We start from the raw sequence: 18,425 nt of genomic DNA on the forward strand, positions 1-18,425 counted from the left end.
GAATTTTTGTGAATGAGTGGGGGTGGGGGAAGTCGACTTTTGCTGAGCGCTCAAGCTTAGAATGTTTTTGATCACTGTTTTTCTGGATTTTAAGGATTCGATAACAAATAAAGAGGTTTTAATCTGGAACTTTGACTTACGTTTTGAACAGCGGGTGCGTCAACATTATTCCCCTATTCAGCTGCTCGGCTAAAATAAATTTCATTCTCCAAAATTTTAGAGTCGTCACATTCAATGCCATCAATTAACAGAGAAGATATAAAATTTCTTTTCTGTCTGCTTTTTTCTAAATTAAAAAAATATGAAGAATTTCTTTCCCCCTCCTCAATCCACTTGAAGAAGAAGAAAGTGAAGAAAGTGTACTTTATTGGTCCCCGTGGGGAAAATCCCTCTCTGCATTTAACCCATTCACTCAGTGAAGCAGTGGGCAGCCACTGGGCGCCCGGGGAGCAGTGTGTAGGGACGGTACCTTGCTCAGGGGTACCTCAGGGTAGCTGTTCAGGGGAATCGAACCCCCGACCTTCCGATCATGGGGGCCACCACTCTACCTACTGAGCTATCCCTGCCCGTGAACGCACAAAAGCTCCTTCTGCTTTATTTAGGTAGAGCTGATCTAATTTAGTTTGCAACTCCATAAGTTTACTCCTTTCTTGGGTATTTAGATCATCTTTACTACAGCAATAAGTAATTTCTTGGAATAATTTACATTCATATTCTCTTTGCTTTCGACTTAACTCTTTTACTGAATTGAATACTAAATTCTCTAATTTTGAATTTAATGAATTCCCATTTACTGATATATCCTACAAGTAGATGATCAGCCAGAATATCTTTTATAATTTTTTTGACTATGTTGCAGTAGTCTTCATTTTGTAAAAGTTTGGCATTGAACTTCCAATAAGTTCTTTTATTTGATTGTCTAATTTCCGATTCTAAGCACAGTTCAATAAAGCAATGATCAGATAGAGGTGCATTTGACATCACAACTTTTACAGTGTGGCTAAGAATGATGTCACTTCCTAGCCAATAGTCTATTCTAGATTTACAAGCTCCATTTGGTTTAAACCAGGAAAAGCTTTTAATTCCTGGATTTCTTTCTCTCCAAATATCTGTCAAATTGTTGTTTATCAAAAAATCTATAATTAGGTTATTTTTTTGTGGTCTACCTGTCCTTGAGGGCCATCTATCAGTCCATTCATCAGGAGTCATGTTCCAATCACCACCTATTAAAATGTATTCTGTAGGGTATCGATCTTTAAGTTCAAAAATATTTGAAGTTATATCTTCTAACATAATTTTATTCTGACTTTCATTATTATATCCATAAACGTTGACTAAAATGAAAAACAAACTTTCAACTCTCATTACAGCAATCAACCAATGACCATTCAAGTCAGTTCGTTGTATTACAAGATCCCCGGGAAAGTTATTGAATAAAATTGCTACACCCCCCGACCTCGTTGAGCCATGGCTAAACAGGATTTTGCTGCCCCATTGGTTTGACCAAAAAGATACATCACTATCAGCTGAATGAGTCTCTTGTAGAAAAATACAGTTTGATTTTTTACCTCTGCAGTACAAAAATAAGGCCTTTCTTTTAACAGATTAACAGATTAACAGAAAAAAGAAAACGAAAAAAGTACTAAAAAGTACTAAATGCTGAGCTCCTTAGACCGCTAACAAGTTTCCACTATTTCAGTTTTTGTCATTTTTAGTTCTCCTGTCTTTCCTCAACTTTGCATCCATCAATGAAGGCATGTGGACCACGAAAGTAGGCTCGTTTACCCGCACGTCTTGCTTCCTCCACCAGAGGCCATAGGCGCTGTCGAGCTTGTATGTCCTGCTGCGGCAACATCTCCGCGAAGCTGATGCCTTCTTGTTTGCAGGTTGAAGAATCTTTGGTGCGCCTCTACAATTCTTTTTTGTTTCGACTTTGTATGACTAAAATAATGATGTTTCTGCCATCAACTCGTTTCCCTAAGCGATGAACAATATCAACAGCCTCTTCTAAGTTCAAGTCAGGGGCAATCTTCTGAAGCGTTTGCAAAACCTTCACTCTAATGTTTTCGTCTTTGTCTTCCTTCACCCCTTTCAGTTTTAGGCACCACCTCATTCGTTAGCGCTCTTTTTCTCTCACTCTTCTTTTCAAGTCTTCGTTTTCTTTGAGCAGCTGTTCATTCGCATTTGCCAGTTTAACAACTTTCAGTTTGCAATCAGCTATCTCTGCAGCGTTAAACTCTACAGCCTTAGCCAAGCTGGCAACCATAGCTGCACTTTGGCTGTTTTGTTCCTTGATATCCTCCAGTTGTGCTTCATATTTTTTCTCAAGTCCCATAATGGCTTCAAAAATAGTTTTATTGGAGATATCATCTTCCTTCTCTGAAGATTTTGTTCTTTTCTCCTCCGGCAGTTGTTTTGATGGAGTTGACAGCGCCGAGTCTGTTCCCCGTTCTCGCTTGTTTAGGCCCACATTGGCAGCTTCAGTGCTAGCATAGCCATGGTCACTGACTTTAGCATGCGAAGACGTCTTAACAATGGGGTTTGACGGCACAAATTGCAGCTTTGCATTCTTAATAACCTTTTGGGCATCCATAGTTATAATTTGAGTGGAAAGAGAATAAAGTTAATTAGCAAATTTTGCGGTCTTTCGGAGCTCCTGAAAAAACACGACTGTTCAAGCCGCCATCTTGGTGCCACCCCCCCCCCCTCCCCTTTGAATGTAGACAATCTGAATGTTATAGTTTCTTTTCCACTGTGTTCCTGTTAATGATAAACTACAAATTTACCCTAAATTACTAAAATATCGATATTTTAATGTGAGAATCAATTCTAGAACATAAATGACTGGTATCGGAGGAATCAATATTTCAGGATCGATCCGCACATCACTAGTGATTTCTCCAGGTGATAATATATACAAAGTGTTTGGGAGAGGGGTCCATGGCTCCAGGGTCCGAGGGGAAGGGGAAGGGTCCGAAAACACACTCCACTCTCTCAGCAATGATCCCCTTCCTTTTCCGCCAACGCTCCTCTCGCTCACTCGCTCACTCAACGATACAGGGACGGGTCCAGGGAAGATCTACAAACACAGAAAAATCTATTTAGTACAAGGTCGCACGAAGACTAATAGTCTCAGGCTTGCTGATCACAGAATAACTGACGCTGGTGGCTCAACGTTCCAGCAACGAGTAACGTAGGTCTACCATCTTAAGAAGTTCTTCTGATTTCACATCTTTCCAAAAATCTGTCATATTATTACTCAGCGTTTTCTTGGCCAAAGAATCTGCTCTCAGCATTTTCTCATTTTTAGTTTTAAAGCGAACAGCGTACTTATATCTGGCATTCACACTTTTTTTTCTGTTCAAATTCTGGGCCTTGTTTAGGTCTTCCAGCCAAGGCCCAACATTTATACGCTACATGAGCTTCATCACGGTACATGGAAACGTGTTCTTTACAGGTCTGATGGTTTAAAATAAAACATATCCATGTGTTAGAACGGCCCAGTCAAAGTCCAGATCTAAATCAAATCAAGAATCTGTGGCAAGATCTGAAAACTGCTGTTCACAAACGCTGTCCATCTAATCTGACTGAGCTGGAGCTGTTTCAAAGAAGAATGAGCAAAGATTTCAGTCTGTAGATGTGCAAAGCTGGTAGAGACAGACCCTGAAACACTGGCAGCTGGAACTGCAGCAAAAGCTGGTTCTACAAAGTGTTGACTCAGGGGGCTGAATAATTACGTTCTAACTTTCATGTGATTTTGTAATGACTGCAGGCCCATCAGTGTGACTGTCACAGACGTCTGCTTATCTGTTTGGTCACACAGAGAAAGAAGCTCCTCACCTGTGCAGGTACACAAGGTGGAGGAGCCTCTGACCTTTAGTGACCTCTGACCTTTACTGACTCTGTCCTCCTGTTGCAGGTGTGTGTGTGCTGCTGCTGTCTGCACCGACTGTTTCTGCAGGTGAGGAGATGAAGTGAAAACAATCAGTGAGACTCCAACAAGGACACAAATACACTTACTGTGTGTGTGTGTGTGTGTGTGTGCGTGTGTGTGCGTGTGTGTGTGCGTGTGTGTGTGCGTGTGCGTGTGCGTGTGCGTGTGTGTGTGCGTGTGTGTGTGTGTGTGCGTGTGTGTGTGTGTGTGTGCGTGTGTGTGTGCGTGTGTGCGTGTGTGTGTGCGTGTGTGTGTGCGTGTGTGCGCGTGTGTGCGTGTGTGCGTGTGTGCGTGTGTGTGTGTGTGTGTGTGTGCGTGTGTGCGCGTGTGCGCGTGTGTGCGTGTGCGTGTGCGTGCGTGTGCGTGCGTGTGCGTGTGTGTGTGCGCGTGTGTGCGTGTGTGTGCGTGTGTGCGTGTGTGCGTGTGTGTGCGTGTGTGTGTGCGTGTGTGCGTGTGTGCGTGTGTGTGTGTGTGCGTGTGTGTGTGCGTGTGCGCGTGTGTGCGTGTGTGTGTGTGTGCGTGTGCGTGCGTGTGCGTGTGTGTGTGTGTGCGCGTGTGTGCGTGTGTGTGCGTGTGCGTGCGTGTGCGTGCGTGTGTGTGTGCGCGTGTGTGCGCGTGTGTGCGTGTGTGCGTGTGTGTGTGTGTGTGCGTGTGTGTGTGCGTGTGCGCGTGTGTGCGTGTGTGTGTGTGTGCGTGTGCGTGCGTGTGCGTGCGTGTGCGTGTGTGTGTGCGTGTGCGTGTGTGTGTGTGTGTGCGTGCGTGTGTGTGTGTGTGTGTGTGTGTGCGTGCGTGTGCGTGTGTGTGTGTGTGTGTGTGTCCTCCAGTGTCTCTGTCTGTCAGTCCAAACCTTCAGCAGGTCTTCAGTGGATCTTCTTCAGTGTATCTGAGTTGTGTTGATGATGGACAGACAGCTGAAGGATGGACAGTGAAGAGGACCAGAGGAGGACCCACTGAGGACTGTGGAGGCTTTGGGAGGCTTCTTGGTTCCTACTGTGTTGTGAATATTTCTGCTCCCAGTGAAACCTTCTGGTGTGAGGACTCCTCTGGACAGAAGAGTGACAGCGTCTCCTTCAGTGTCCAATCAGACACTACAGGTGAGATGTTCCAGCTGTGTCTCTGTCTCTGTGTGACTCTGCTCTCATTAACTCTGTTTGTCTCTGATGGTCAGATAAAGCTGTCATCCTGGAGATCCCTGCACTTCCTGTGAGGACAGGAAGTGATGTCATTCTGCGCTGCAGACAGAGGAAGGGTGACACGGTCGCAGCTTATTTCAACATCAAAGGAAGTCGCCATGGTCCTAAACCAGAGCACATCATCACTAACATCATGCAGGCTGATGAAGGTCTCTACTGTTCTACTGAACAGGGTAGAAAGTCTCCTTCGAGCTCTCTGAGGGTCAGAGGTCAGAACACTGACATCACTTCCTGTTTAAAAAATGATGTAACAATGTGACCTGATAATGAACTGACTGAACCATCTTCATCAACTCTCCTCCAGATCCTCCCAAAATCATCCATCCTCCCCCTCCTCACTGTCCTCCCCCTCCTCACTGTCCTTCTCCAAGAACCTCCTCAAACTTTGCTCCTCCTCTTACTTATCCTCCTCTCCCAGCATCCACCTGTCCTCCTCCTCCTCCTCCCTCTCTCCTGGTCCCCATTGTTGCAGGTCTGGTTTCTGGGCTTCTCCTGGTTCTACTTCTAGGTTTGGTTCTGTTCCTCTGCTGGAAACTTAAAGGTATGAAAGCTTTCACTCACCTGATATGAACAGTTGTAATCTGATTACTGTGCTGACCTTCTGACCCTACATAAAAATGAACTGACTGGGTCACCTCTGTCCAGATCAGTGGGTTTTACTCATCCAAACATGCAGTCATGGTGGGTTTGAATGAATACTTGAGTGATGCTGCTCAGTGATTCTTCAATTTACTCTGTGACCTTTCAAAATAAAATGTGTATTTGGGCTGCCCCTGACACATAAATCTATATTATATCTCAGTTTATTCTTTTAGTGTGGAAGATGTCAAAATGTAGTGTAAAAAGAATAAATTAGTGACATCACAGGGAGTGCAGAATTATTAGGCAAGTTGTATTTTTGAGGAATAATGTTATTATTGAACAACAACCATGTTCTCAATGAACCCAAAAAACTCATTAATATCAAAGCTGAATGTTTTTGGAAGTAGTTTTTAGTTTGTTTTTAGTTTTAGCTATTTTAGGGGGATATCTGTGTGTGCAGGTGACTATTACTGTGCAGAATTATTAGGCAACTTAACAAAAAACAAATATATACCCATTTCAATTATTTATTTTTACCAGTGACACCAATATAACATCTCCACATTCACAAATATACATTTCTGACATTCAAAAAAAAAACAAAAACAAATCAGCGACCAATATAGCCACCTTTCTTTGCAAGGACACTCAAAAGCCTGCCATCCATGGATTCTGTCAGTGTTTTGATCTGTTCACCATCAACATTGCGTGCAGCAGCAACCACAGCCTCCCAGACACTGTTCAGAGAGGTGTACTGTTTTCCCTCCTTGTAAATCTCACATTTGATGATGGACCACAGGTTCTCAATGGGGTTCAGATCAGGTGAACAAGGAGGCCATGTCATTAGTTTTTCTTCTTTTATACCCTTTCTTGCAGCCACGCTGTGGAGTACTTGGACGCGTGTGATGGAGCATTGTCCTGCATGAAAATCATGTTTTTCTTGAAGGATGCAGACTTCTTGACCACTGCTTGAAGAAGGTGTCTTCCAGAAACTGGCAGTAGGACTGGGAGTTGAGCTTGACTCCATCCTCAACCCGAAAAGGCCCCACAAGCTCATCTTTGATGATACCAGCCCAAACCAGTACTCCACCTCCACCTTGCTGGCGTCTGAGTCGGACTGGAGCTCTCTGTCCTTTACCAATCCAGCCACGGGCCCATCCATCTGGCCCATCAAGACTCACTCTCATTTCATCAGTCCATAAAACCTTAGAAAAACCAGTCTTGAGATATTTCTTGGCCCAGTCTTGATGTTTCAGCTTGTGTGTCTTGTTCAGTGGTGGTCGTCTTTCAGCCTTTCTTACCTTGGCCATGTCTCTGAGTATTGCACACCTTGTGCTTTTGGGCACTCCAGTGATGTTGCAGCTCTGAAATATGGCCAAACTGGTGGCAAGTGGCATCTTGGCAGCTGCACGCTTGACTTTTCTCAGTTCATGGGCAGTTATTTTGCGCCTTGGTTTTTCCACACGCTTCTTGCGACCCTGTTGACTATTTTGAATGAAACGCTTGATTGTTCGATGATCACGCTTCAGAAGCTTTGCAATTTTGAGACTGCTGCATCCCTCTGCAAGATATCTCACTATTTTTGACTTTTCTGAGCCTGTCAAGTCCTTCTTTTGACCCATTTTGCCAAAGGAAAGGACGTTGCCTAATAATTATGCACACCTGATATAGGGTGTTGATGTCATTAGACCACACCCCTTCTCATTACAGAGATGCACATCACCTAATATGCTTAATTGGTAGTAGGCTTTCGAGCCTATACAGCTTGGAGTAAGACAACATGCATGAAGAGGATGATGTGGACAAAATACTCATTTGCCTTATAATTCTGCACTCCCTGTACATTTCATCACCTTTCACTTCTTTAGGATTTATCGTAGAGCAAGGCAGAAGAGCTCCAGCTAATTCCTAGAATATGTACATTATATTAAAAACGTTTCTTCAAAGAGTCCATCATATCCAGCACAGAGTACTTCAGTCTGTAATAACATGTTAGTGTCAACAAAATAAATGATTGACTTGGAAAAGCAAAAACTCTAACTAGCTAATCTTCTCAGTAAGTAACACTTAGCATAAATGTTTAATTATGTTGTAAAGTAATAAGTTACTTTTGAAGATAATGTCTCCCAACATTGGCTAACACAACAAGGACCACAAAGTTAAGTCCTAAACACAGATTTCACACATACTGAGGGTCACCACAATCATGTTCATGTGTTTCCCCCTCCTCTCTTCTCAGGAAGTAAAAACCCGTCTCCTCCTCCTGTGGATGTGACCTATGCTGATGTCACGATCAAGCAGAGAGCCAACAGGAGAGGTAGGCTGTCACCATGTGTGCTGTCATCAAAATAAGACAAGCATGTTATGTAGCCACATACTGTACTCTTTAAATCTATGTTAAAAGGAGTACTACTGAAGGCTGAAAACTACTGCCTCTATGAATGTCTGTATTCCAGACAAATATCCTGCTGATCTACAAGCTGTCTACTCTGATGTGAGGACTCAAACTTCAGGTACACATGAACATGTCATGTTTCAGCTGTGCAGGCAGGGGAAGGACCAGAACGCAAAACTCACCACACAGGAATCAAACTCAAAAAGCTGCTTTATTGCAGAATGGCACGAAAAATATAACAAAACTAAACTTGGACATGGATAACTAACACACAGGGAAACACAGCCATGAGGGAGACTACGACACTGACAAAGAGAAACACAGGGCTTAAATACACTGAGGGATAACGAGGGAACAAGACACAGGAGGAGAGCACAGCTGGGAGTAATCAGGCTGGACGAGACAAGGGAAACAAAACTAGAAACACTGACATGAGACACGGACCTTCAAAGTAAAACACACTGACTGAACTCTAGACATGTAAACTTAAGAGCAACTGGGGAGACAGAACATAGGAACCTGGAATGGTACAGAAAGGCACAGTAGACACAACATGGAACACAGGGAAGCCACATTACAAGAACTAAACCTGTGATAACCATAACTGAAGCCTAGGGAAACAATAACTATAAAGATCAAAACAGCACAACCCACCTGAACATAATGAACTCGCAGGGAAAGAGTAAAACTAAACACAGTGAACATAGAAACACAAGACCTCTTCAAAATAAAACAGGAAACATGAGACGCAGACATGACAACCTGAACTTATATGTATATATACATATATGTATATATATAAAATTACAATTCAAATACAAGCGCCATACTCAAGTCCAGTAGATGGAAACAACATAACATAGGAACCATATAATAATAATAATAATATTTATGTTTCAATGCCACAGCTACAACCTGCTTCAGGAATATGGAAACAAACTTTATGAACAACCTACTAAATTTTCTCCGATCAAAAACATGCAACTATAAAAATGCAAATCTTAAAAGAATAATAATAATAAAAATTTAAAAAAAAACATGACCTTGAGCACTGAAAATCCTCACAGAGCAGCTTGTTTGTAGATATTGGCTGTGACCGAACTCCGTCTCGAGTCACTCCATCCATCTCTCTGTTTTCAGGTCCTGAGGACGTCGCTTATGGTCAGGTGGTCATCAAAAGCAAGAAGAAAGCTGGCAAGAGGAAAGGTAACCATAGTAACCACCATAACGACAAAGCATGGCACTCACCATAAGTCAATTCAATTTTATTTATACATTGATATTGATGTATTTATATTTTGGGATTGAATGGTTTGAAGCAATGGGACGACACCCAGAGCACCCCCCACAGGACACCCCTCAATTTCAGTTCAATTCAATGTTGTTTATATAGCACCTAATCACAACAACAGTCACCTCAAGGTGCTTTATATTGTAAGGTCGACCCAACAATAATACATACACTGGAAAAAACCCAACAATCATATGACCCCCTATGAGCAGCACTTTGGCGACAGTGGGAAGGAAAAACTCCCTTTTAAGAGGAAAAAACCTCCAGCAGAACCAGGCTCAGGGAGGGGCGGGGCCATCTGCTGTGAGAGAAGGAAGACAGGATAAAGACATGCTGTGGAAGAGAGACAGAGATTAATAACAGATATGATTCAATGCAGAGAGGTCTGTTAATATATAGTGAGTGAGAAAGGTGACTGGAAAGGAAAAACTCAATGCATCATGGGAATCCCCGGCAGCCTACGTCTATTGCAGCATAACTAAGGGAGGATTCAGGGTCACCTGGTCCAGCCCTAACTATATGCTTTAGCAAAAAGGAAAGTTTGAAGCCTAATCTTGAAAGTAGAGATAGTGTCTGTCTCCTGAATCCAAACTGGAAGCTGGTTCCACAGAAGAGGGGCCTGAAAACTGAAGGCTCTGCCTCCCATTCTACTTTTAAATACTCTAGGAACAACAAGTAGGCCTGCAGAGCGAGAGCGAAGTGCTCTAATAGGGTGATATGGTACTACAAGGTCATTAAGATAAGATGGGGCCTGATTATTTAAGACCTTGTATGTGAGGAGCAGGATTTTGAATTCAATTCTGGATTTAACAGGAAGCCAAAACAGGAGAAATCTGCTCTCTCTTTCTAGTCCCTGTCAGGACTCTTGCTGCAGCATTTTGGATTAGCTGAAGGCTTTTCAGTGAGTTTTTTGGACTTCCTGATAATAATGAATTACAGTCGTCCAGCCTGGAAGGAGTAAAAGCATTACTTCTAGGCTGTGTTTGTTTAGAACAGCAGCTGCTTTTACTTTGGCATACATAATAATCTGCACTGACTCAGAGGTGTGTCTAAGGCTACGTTCACTCTGCAGGTCTTGATGCTCAATTCAGATTTTTTTATCAAATCCGATTTTTTTGTCTGCTCGTTCACACTACAAATAAAATGCGACAGCAAATGCGCTCTAGTGTGAACGCTCAAAGCGCCCGCATGCACAAAGGAAGACGTCACACACAACGCGCTCTGTTTAGACCCAGAGCAACAGTGTTGTTTGACTGATGGCCCTTAATATAAAGACTTCGGACTTTACGTTTCCCAATTTTTGCTTTAAGTTATTTTGTTATTTACATAATAATGTCGATAACCTAATAATGATCCTTATTGCTGTTTTAGAGGAGCGCTGCTTCAAAGGATAGATTTCTGTCAGAATCTGCAGATTATACAGAACAAATAAAATGTTCACGTTTCTCCATCGTTGTCTTCCCAGCAGTTTCACTAACATCTACACTGGATGGCCAGGAAGTGTTCACGATGTCTTCTCCGGCGCTGATAATTGGCGTCTGTCTTGTGTATCGGATTCAGCACCACATACGAAAGTGACCCAGATCGGATTTGAAAATATCAGATTTGTGCCGTTCACACTGTCACACCATGATCAGATATGGGTCGCATAGGGTCAAAAAAGTTGGATTTGATGCGCTTTGCCTGCAGAAGCAGAGTATCCACGAATGGCCTTTAGGGGGAGCAAGGAGCACCACTGAGCTATGCTGGAAAAAATAAACATGAAACACACAGACAGGTGTGTGATACTCTAACCCTGTGTGTGTGTGTTACAGAGCAGTCAGCTGATCCATGTGCTGTGTACTCATCAGTGAGAGCAGGTAACATTCACACACAGGAGTATTTAAATAAAGGTAAAAGGGTGAACAGCTGACATCAGTGATGTTTGTCTCTGAACAGGAAGCTGAGGACACACTCGGTCTGATGGACGACCTTCATCCTTCACTCTGCTCCTCTTTCAGAGCCTGCTGAGGCGTCATCAGTTATTCCTGAATCTTCATTAGACAGTGTTGATCGTGGAGGAGAAGATTTGTACTTTGAGTATTAGTTTTGCTCTTTTCATTCTTCTACAAACATGTGAATGACTTTAAAGGATCCATATATATGTATTAAAGGATGGACCTGTGTTTAATAAAAGTTTGTTTAAAAGAATCCCAGATGTGTCTGAATCTGTGTTTGTTACATCTAACAGCCTGTGTCAGTCAGTCCCTGTGAGGTCCTGATGTGTCTCAGACAGAGCTGAGTCCTGCAGTCCTGGGTGAATTGATAATGGAGCTGCTGGTTGGTACTTTGCTGTCCTAAACACATCAAAGTTAGTAAATGGACAGTCAGTGACTTCCTGACCCACTCACAATCAGCAGTGCAACTTTAGTATGTTTAATGGAGGTATGCATGGTTTTATCTTCATACTGTGAATAATTTCAGACTGACAGTTCCTCATCTATCTATCTATCTATCTATCTCCATATATATGTGTGTGTGTGTGTGTGTGTGTGTGTGTATATATACTAAACAAAATCTAAACGCAGCACTTTTCTTTTTGCTCCCATTTTTCACGAGCTGAACTCAAACATCTGAAGATTTTTCTACATACACAAAAGACCCATGACTCTCAAATATTGTTCTCAAATCTGTCTAAATCTGTGTTAGTGAGCACTTTTTCTTTACCCACCTCACAGGTGTGGCATATCAAGGGGCTGATTAGACAGCATCAATAATGTACAGGTGTGCCTTAGACTGCCCACAATAAAAGACCACTCTGAAACGTGCAGAGTTTTGCTTTATGGGGGGTTGGAGGGGCAGAAAACCAGTCAGTATGTGGTGTTGCCACCATTTGCCTAACGCAGAGCAACACATTTCCGTCACATAGAGTTGATCAGGTTGTTGATCGTGACCTATGGAATGTTGGTCCACTTTTCTTCAATAGCTGTGTGAAGTTGCTGAATATGGGCAGGAACTGGAACACGCGGGCATATACGCCAATCCAGAGCATCCCAAACATGCTCAATGGGTGACATGTCTGGTGAGTATGCTCTACAATGTAGCTGCCATCACCACTGTGTGAATGGGTGGATGACTGAATGTGGTGTGAAGTGCTTTGGGGTCCTTAGGGACTAGAAAAGCGCTATATAAATACAGGCCATTTACCATTTACTTATCACGGTACCTCTGTGCATTCAAAATGCCATCAATAAAATGCACCTGTGTTCGTTGTCCATAACATACGCCTGTCCATACCAGAACCCCACCGCTATCACGGGCCACTCGATCCACAACATTGACATCAGCAAACCGCTCACCCACACAAGGCCACACAAGCTGTCTGCCATAAACAGTGAAAACCAGGACTGTGCCAAACGGCATCGAATGAGAGTGTTTGCCCGCTCAAGCCGGTTATGACGACGAACTGCAGTGAGGACTACGAGCATGCAGATGAGCTTCCCTGAGACGGTTTCTGACAGTTTGTGCAGAAATTCTTTGGTTATGCAAACCGATTGTTGGTTTTTTTTTTTGTGTCCCGTTTGGATCTATAGCCGTCAGAATTGTTGTCTGAAGGCCAAGAAAGATGGCAAGCGGATTCCTTTTACCAAGTGGATCATCATGGCCTTGCCATATTGGTCCATTTGATTGACCTTTATTATAATTAGGTATTTATTTGATTTGATTTTCAGTTGTTACAGACAGTACAGACATGACTGGAGGATAGAACAGGGAGAAAGAATGAAAGAAATAGAGGGAGAGAAAAAAGTAGAGGGGAGAAGAGACGGTGAGAAAGGGGGCAAGAAAAAAAGAAAAAGGAAAAAAAAAGAAGAAAAAAAAAACAAAACACCAGGACACCTGTATGGCGATACACCCTCCTGGGAAGAGCTGAGGAGAGCCCCAATCGAGAGGTCACCCATCAGCCACGGAGCAGAGGCCAGAGGGGGTTGCAGTGACGTGCCCGCGGGCTCTGTCGGCAGCCAGCTGTGCCAGAGAAGACCGAGCCTCAGGCCCAGATGCTGAAGGGCATCCCACCCCACGGAAGGGGCCCAGCCAGGCCACAGGTGCCAGGCCCCGCCAATCGGCCACCAGGAGTGACACCAATGTCTGAAGGCATCAGCCACCGGCAGGGAGTGTGGTGAGAAGAGATAGGTCTCCATACGTCGGAGAGCCTGAGATGTTCCCAGAGAGGTTGAGTCTAACACCCAACCTGACATATAGACACAGACGAACAGGCACACGCGGACACAGACGTGCATTCCCACCCCATATGCACAACCAAATACTCGGCACTCACCCGATGTGGAGACAGACACAGGGGTGGAGGAGACTCTGGGGTGAAGGAAAGCAGACCGCCTCCTTATCTGCAGTAGCGGGGAGGCCCCGCATCCCAGACCCCAGTCTGACGGCCAGCACCTCCTCCCAGCCCCCCAGCCCTGACGGCTAACAGAACCGGGGTGAGTGAAGACCCCAAACCTTCCTCCGCCCGCTCATATGTAGTGTTGCTGTGTGCTGTTCTAAAGTGCATTTAAAACTCAGGAGAGCACGGTTCCTGCTTCCTCTCAGAGAGCAGCACGGCTCCTCCCGAAAACCCTTAGTGTCTAAATGCATTTAAAATTGAGGGTAGGGCACCAGTGCCAGAGAATACACAGAACGTCCTCTGGACGCCGTATAACGTGTAAGGTAAGGTCCTGAGGATGCGGGGGCTCATGCCGAATCTTTTCAGTCTCCTGAGAAAGAAGAGGCGCTGCTGCGCCTTCTTCACTGTTTTGTTTGTGTGTACTGACCACGTAAGATCCTCAGCCAGATGTACTCCAAGGAACCGGAAGCTGCTCACTCTCTCCACAGCAGCGCCGTTGATGGTGATGGGGGTGTGTACTTCTCTGCACCTCCGGAAGTCCACTATCAACTCCTTTGTCTTTGCGACGTTGAGGGTGAGATGGTTGTCTTGACACCAGTGGGTCAGGGCGCTGACCTCCTCCCTGTAAGCCGTCTCATCACCGTTGGTGATAAGACCCACCACTGTAGTGTCGTCCGCAAACTTCACAATGATGTTGGAGTTGTTAGTGGCTGTGCAGTCGTAGGTGTAGAGTGAGTACAGGAGAGGGCTCAGTACACACCCCTGTGGAGCACCAGTGTTCAGTGTGATGGGGGATGAGGTGATGCTGCCCAGTCTGACCACCTGGCGTCTGTCAGACAGGAAGCTAAGGATCCAGCTGCAGAGGGAGCTGCTCAGTCCTAGATCCTGCAGTTTCCTGTCCAGCTTCGAGGGAACGATGGTATTGAATGCTGAGCTGTAATCTACAAACAGCATTCTCACATACGTGTCTCTCTTCTCCAGGTGTGACAGGGCAGTGTGTAGTGTCAGGGCTATGGCATCATCAGTGGACCTGTTGTGGCGGTATGCAAACTGTAGAGGGTCCAGTGAGTCGGGTAGTGCAGAGCGGATGAAGTCCCTGACCAGCTTCTTGAAGCATTTGCTCACGATGGGGGTCAGGGCTACAGGTCGCCAGTCGTTCAATGAGGAGATGGTGGAGGATTTGGGTACAGGGACGATGGTGGCCATTTTGAAGCAGGCTGGGACTACAGACAGAGAGAGGGAAAGGTTGAAGATGTGCGTGAACACTCCAGCCAGCTGAGCCGCGCATGACTTGAGGACGCGGCCAGGAATCCCGTCCGGACCAGTAGCTTTGCGCGCGTTCACCTTCCTGAAGCACTTCTGCACATCCTCCTCAGACACAGTGTGCGCACTGACGTCATCCGCGGTGCGCACACTGTCCGGTCTCATGGTGTTCGCTGTGTCGAATCTAGCGTAGAATACGTTTAGATCCTCACACAGAGAGGCCGTGGTCTGCGGTGTGCTGGGTTTACTTCAGAGTCACACTGCGAGGGATCAAAGATTTATGTACATTTGACAAGCTGAGAAGGTTCACTTCTTCTTGACCTCACTGATCTGTGTGATATCCCAGCTGGAGAGGAAGAGTCAGATGAGGCTGGAGTATTTTTCATCAAAGCTTTATTACCAATAGAGATTGAAAATGTGACGTCATTCAAGGGGAAAACTGTAAAGGATTGTGGGAACTCGTGGCAAGAGCTACTAGCGCACGCAGGCTTTCAATTGAAATCAGTTACACAGCGATAAAAAGAAACCAAAAATGGCAAGAAGCTGTTGTATTATTAACTGCACAAGCCGGGTAAAGTGATTGGTTTTTATCGGATTCCGGCGTGGAAGAGAAATTGTCCAAGCCATGTCTCCGAAGTCAAGAAGAGGCGACGGATGGCCTGGATTGCCGCTATCCGAAGACCTAATATAACGTTCGAAAACACTCCACCTCACATGTTAGTCTGCTCCAAGCATTTCCACAAAGGTAAGTGTTTTGTAGTAGTTAATACGTCTTATATGGCGCTGAACAGAAATCATCGCGCTATGCTCCTTTGTTTATTGTGGCTGTGTGTAATGTTAGCTGTGTTTTGTAGGCAAACCAACCTACGAAATGCTGGAATGCGATCCAGACTGGGCACCCTCTCTCAAACTGGGCCACAGAGAGTCTCAAGCTTCCACCACAGAGAGATTTGATCGGTTAAGACAGAGATTGAAATCAAAAGAGCCACGAAAAGTCCCGTGTTCCTCTGGGTCAGAGACGGCTCATCCAGGCGAAATCCATGCAGGTAAAATTGTCTGTGTACATAAATTAATTCCACTATTTCCACATTAGGTGCTGTCTTGTTTTTGCACATAAAATGATCTTGTCTTTGTCTGTATGCATGTGTGTTTTTCAGCACCTGTCACTACGGAAACTACAGCTGAGATCCAACCACAGCAGATAACTCCACAGCACGAGGATGAAGATCTGCAGGACTGTAAAATGTGTTCTCTAAGGTTACAAGAAATAGCACACCTGCAGGAAGAAAACCTAATATTACAAAAAGAACTGTCCAAAAGGAAATTAGACATGGAATTCTTGAAAGATAACTCTAAAGTTAAATTCTACACAGGGCTGCCTTCTTTTGCTTTATTAATGGGAGTGCTACAACAAATCAGCCCGAGCTTGCCAGACACTGACAGGAAAATTTCCCAGTTTCAGATGCTCTTGTTGACTCTCATGCGTTTAAGACTCAACCTTCCAATTGCACATATTGCACACCTCTTTGATATTAGCCGAACAACCATATCCACTGTATTTAACATTACTGTAAATGTGCTATACGCTCACCTCAGTCCACTGGTGCACTGGCCGGGAAGACATTGCATACAGGCCAGTATGCCACACCAGTATGTTGAGATGTTTGGTGACCGGGTGACAGTTATTATTGACTGTTTTGAACTGTTCATAGAGAGAGCACAAAATGTACGCGCCATGGCGGAGACGTATTCCACATACAAAAGTAGACACACAATGAAATATCTCATTGGCATCACACCACAAGGGACCATCTCTTTCATTTCTAAAGGATGGGGAGGGCGTACCAGCGATAAACGAATAGCTGAAACATCTGGCTTTCTACAGAAGCTGTCACCTGGGGACACAGTGCTCGCTGACTGGGGTTTTGATATCAAGGAAAGTGTTGCCTTAATGGGTGCCACTTTAAAAATCCCAGCATTTACACGGGGTCGTAGTCAGCTACAAGCAAAAGATGTGGAGGACACACGAAAACTGGCACATGTCAGGATCCATGTTGAACGCGTTATAGACTGTCTACGGTCCAAGTACACTATCCTAAATGACACCATCCGTTTAGGTTTTGTGGTGCCATGTGAAGGTGAGAACATGACTTTGCTGGATAAGATAGTCGCTGTGTCATGTGCGCTCACAAATATGTGCCCAAGTGTTGTTGTGAAGCATGCAAGTGATGAATAACTGTTTTCCAATTTGTTGTATCAATTGTTTGTTGTGGTTGTTATTGTTTTGTTGTGCAGCTGTTTTTTTTATACAAATCAGCAAATAATGCACAACGGTATACTATTTTGCCTTTGTCCTGTAAGCTTCAATAGTAACATGTAACACTGTTGTCAGTTATAAATAAAGACAGTCCTGATGAAAGACTTGTGCAACACTTACTTTATTTGTATTGGTTCTGACACTGTATATTAGTACAAACTGAAAAGAAAGATTGCGTCGGCCCATTCTGGACACAAAGAGATAATTTACAGCTGCAAATGCGTGCATTTGATGCGGCGCTTGGATTGTTTTGCCACGAGTTACCGGCATGCAGTGCGCGAAAGTCACGTGGTCTGTCAATCTCTATGCACACTGGGAGATCCCACTACATGCAGTCACAGCAAGCACCAAGTGGATCTTGGGGGGTATCTTACTGAGGCAGCTCTTACTCCTCATTTTATGACAGGCAGACCCCCACTGTCAATAAATTCCTCACTCTGCACAGTTACACACCAAAGTTTAGCTAAACTACCTGCTCTGGCATGTCAGAGGTCAGGTTCAGCAACTTAATCTCATACTTGACAGCTTTAAAGCCACATGAAATGCTTTGAGAATAAAAGTTCACAATTGTCCTTTAAACAGGGGTTGATCAAGTCATCCTAACAAGACACACACTTACGAATCATTTCCTGTTCTTCTGATCTGCAGCCAAACCCTATTGTCCGAGCACATCATATTCTAATTGTTCTTTTATTCTACTCACAACTGTAAAAAAAACAAACAAAAAAAAACCCCCCCGAAAAAAACAGCAAAATTGCCACAAAAAATCCCGCGATACAGCGAGGCCGCGAAAGGTGAACTACGTTATAGCGAGGGACCACTGTACCTCAGAGTGTGTACTTCACATTTTTGTGTTGTATGTGTTTAAGGTGAAATGATTAGATGCTAGAAACATGAATGTGGTATGAGCCCACAGTCAGCAGCTGCATCAGTGACACAGAGTCCAGTGTGTGGGCTCAGTTCACAGGCAGACAGGAGGAGGTGTGTTTCACTCCTTTCTCTTTGTAATGAAGAGCTTTATTCTTTTATTGGAGCATCTTTAACCTTCGTACAGTCTGTGAGTGTTACAGCT

General features: G+C 44.3%; 2 protein-coding genes across 2 annotated transcripts in view; both read left to right on the forward strand.

The window, feature by feature from the left end:
• Positions 1-11,585, forward strand: part of LOC146712256 (uncharacterized) — a 28,494-nt gene extending 16,909 nt beyond the window's left edge. The window contains exons 2-10 of the mRNA XM_085441986.1: positions 3,920-3,961; positions 4,759-5,028; positions 5,103-5,336; positions 5,432-5,668; positions 7,949-8,026; positions 8,166-8,222; positions 9,245-9,310; positions 11,210-11,254; positions 11,334-11,585. Of these exons, the coding sequence (XP_085298112.1) occupies positions 3,920-3,961; positions 4,759-5,028; positions 5,103-5,336; positions 5,432-5,668; positions 7,949-8,026; positions 8,166-8,222; positions 9,245-9,310; positions 11,210-11,254; positions 11,334-11,341 (1,037 nt within the window). The 3' untranslated portion in view covers positions 11,342-11,585. The remainder of the gene's footprint in view (positions 1-3,919; positions 3,962-4,758; positions 5,029-5,102; positions 5,337-5,431; positions 5,669-7,948; positions 8,027-8,165; positions 8,223-9,244; positions 9,311-11,209; positions 11,255-11,333) is intronic.
• A 4,322-nt stretch (positions 11,586-15,907) lies between these two features.
• On the forward strand, positions 15,908-17,311 carry LOC146712257 (uncharacterized). Its single transcript, XM_085436097.1, has 2 exons — positions 15,908-16,082; positions 16,194-17,311. Exons 1-2 carry the CDS (start codon positions 15,908-15,910, stop codon positions 17,270-17,272), a joined length of 1,254 nt encoding a protein of 417 aa, XP_085292223.1. The 3' UTR covers positions 17,273-17,311.
• Positions 17,312-18,425: the final 1,114 nt, after the last annotated feature.

This window comes from Copadichromis virginalis, linkage group LG3, assembly GCF_057382275.1.
Source record: "Copadichromis virginalis isolate Kocher_CV1m ecotype Utaka linkage group LG3, C_Virginalis_male_GT1.1, whole genome shotgun sequence".
Lineage (NCBI taxonomy): Eukaryota > Metazoa > Chordata > Actinopteri > Cichliformes > Cichlidae > Copadichromis > Copadichromis virginalis.

Coding starts and splice junctions, on each gene's coding strand:
- LOC146712257 (XM_085436097.1), top strand. CDS start 15,908: ATGCTGGAATGCGATCCAGACTGGGCACCCTCTCTCAAACTGGGCCAC. Junction 16,083..16,193: donor TCCAGGCGAAATCCATGCAG/GTAAAATTGTCT, acceptor TGTGTTTTTCAG/CACCTGTCACTACGGAAACT.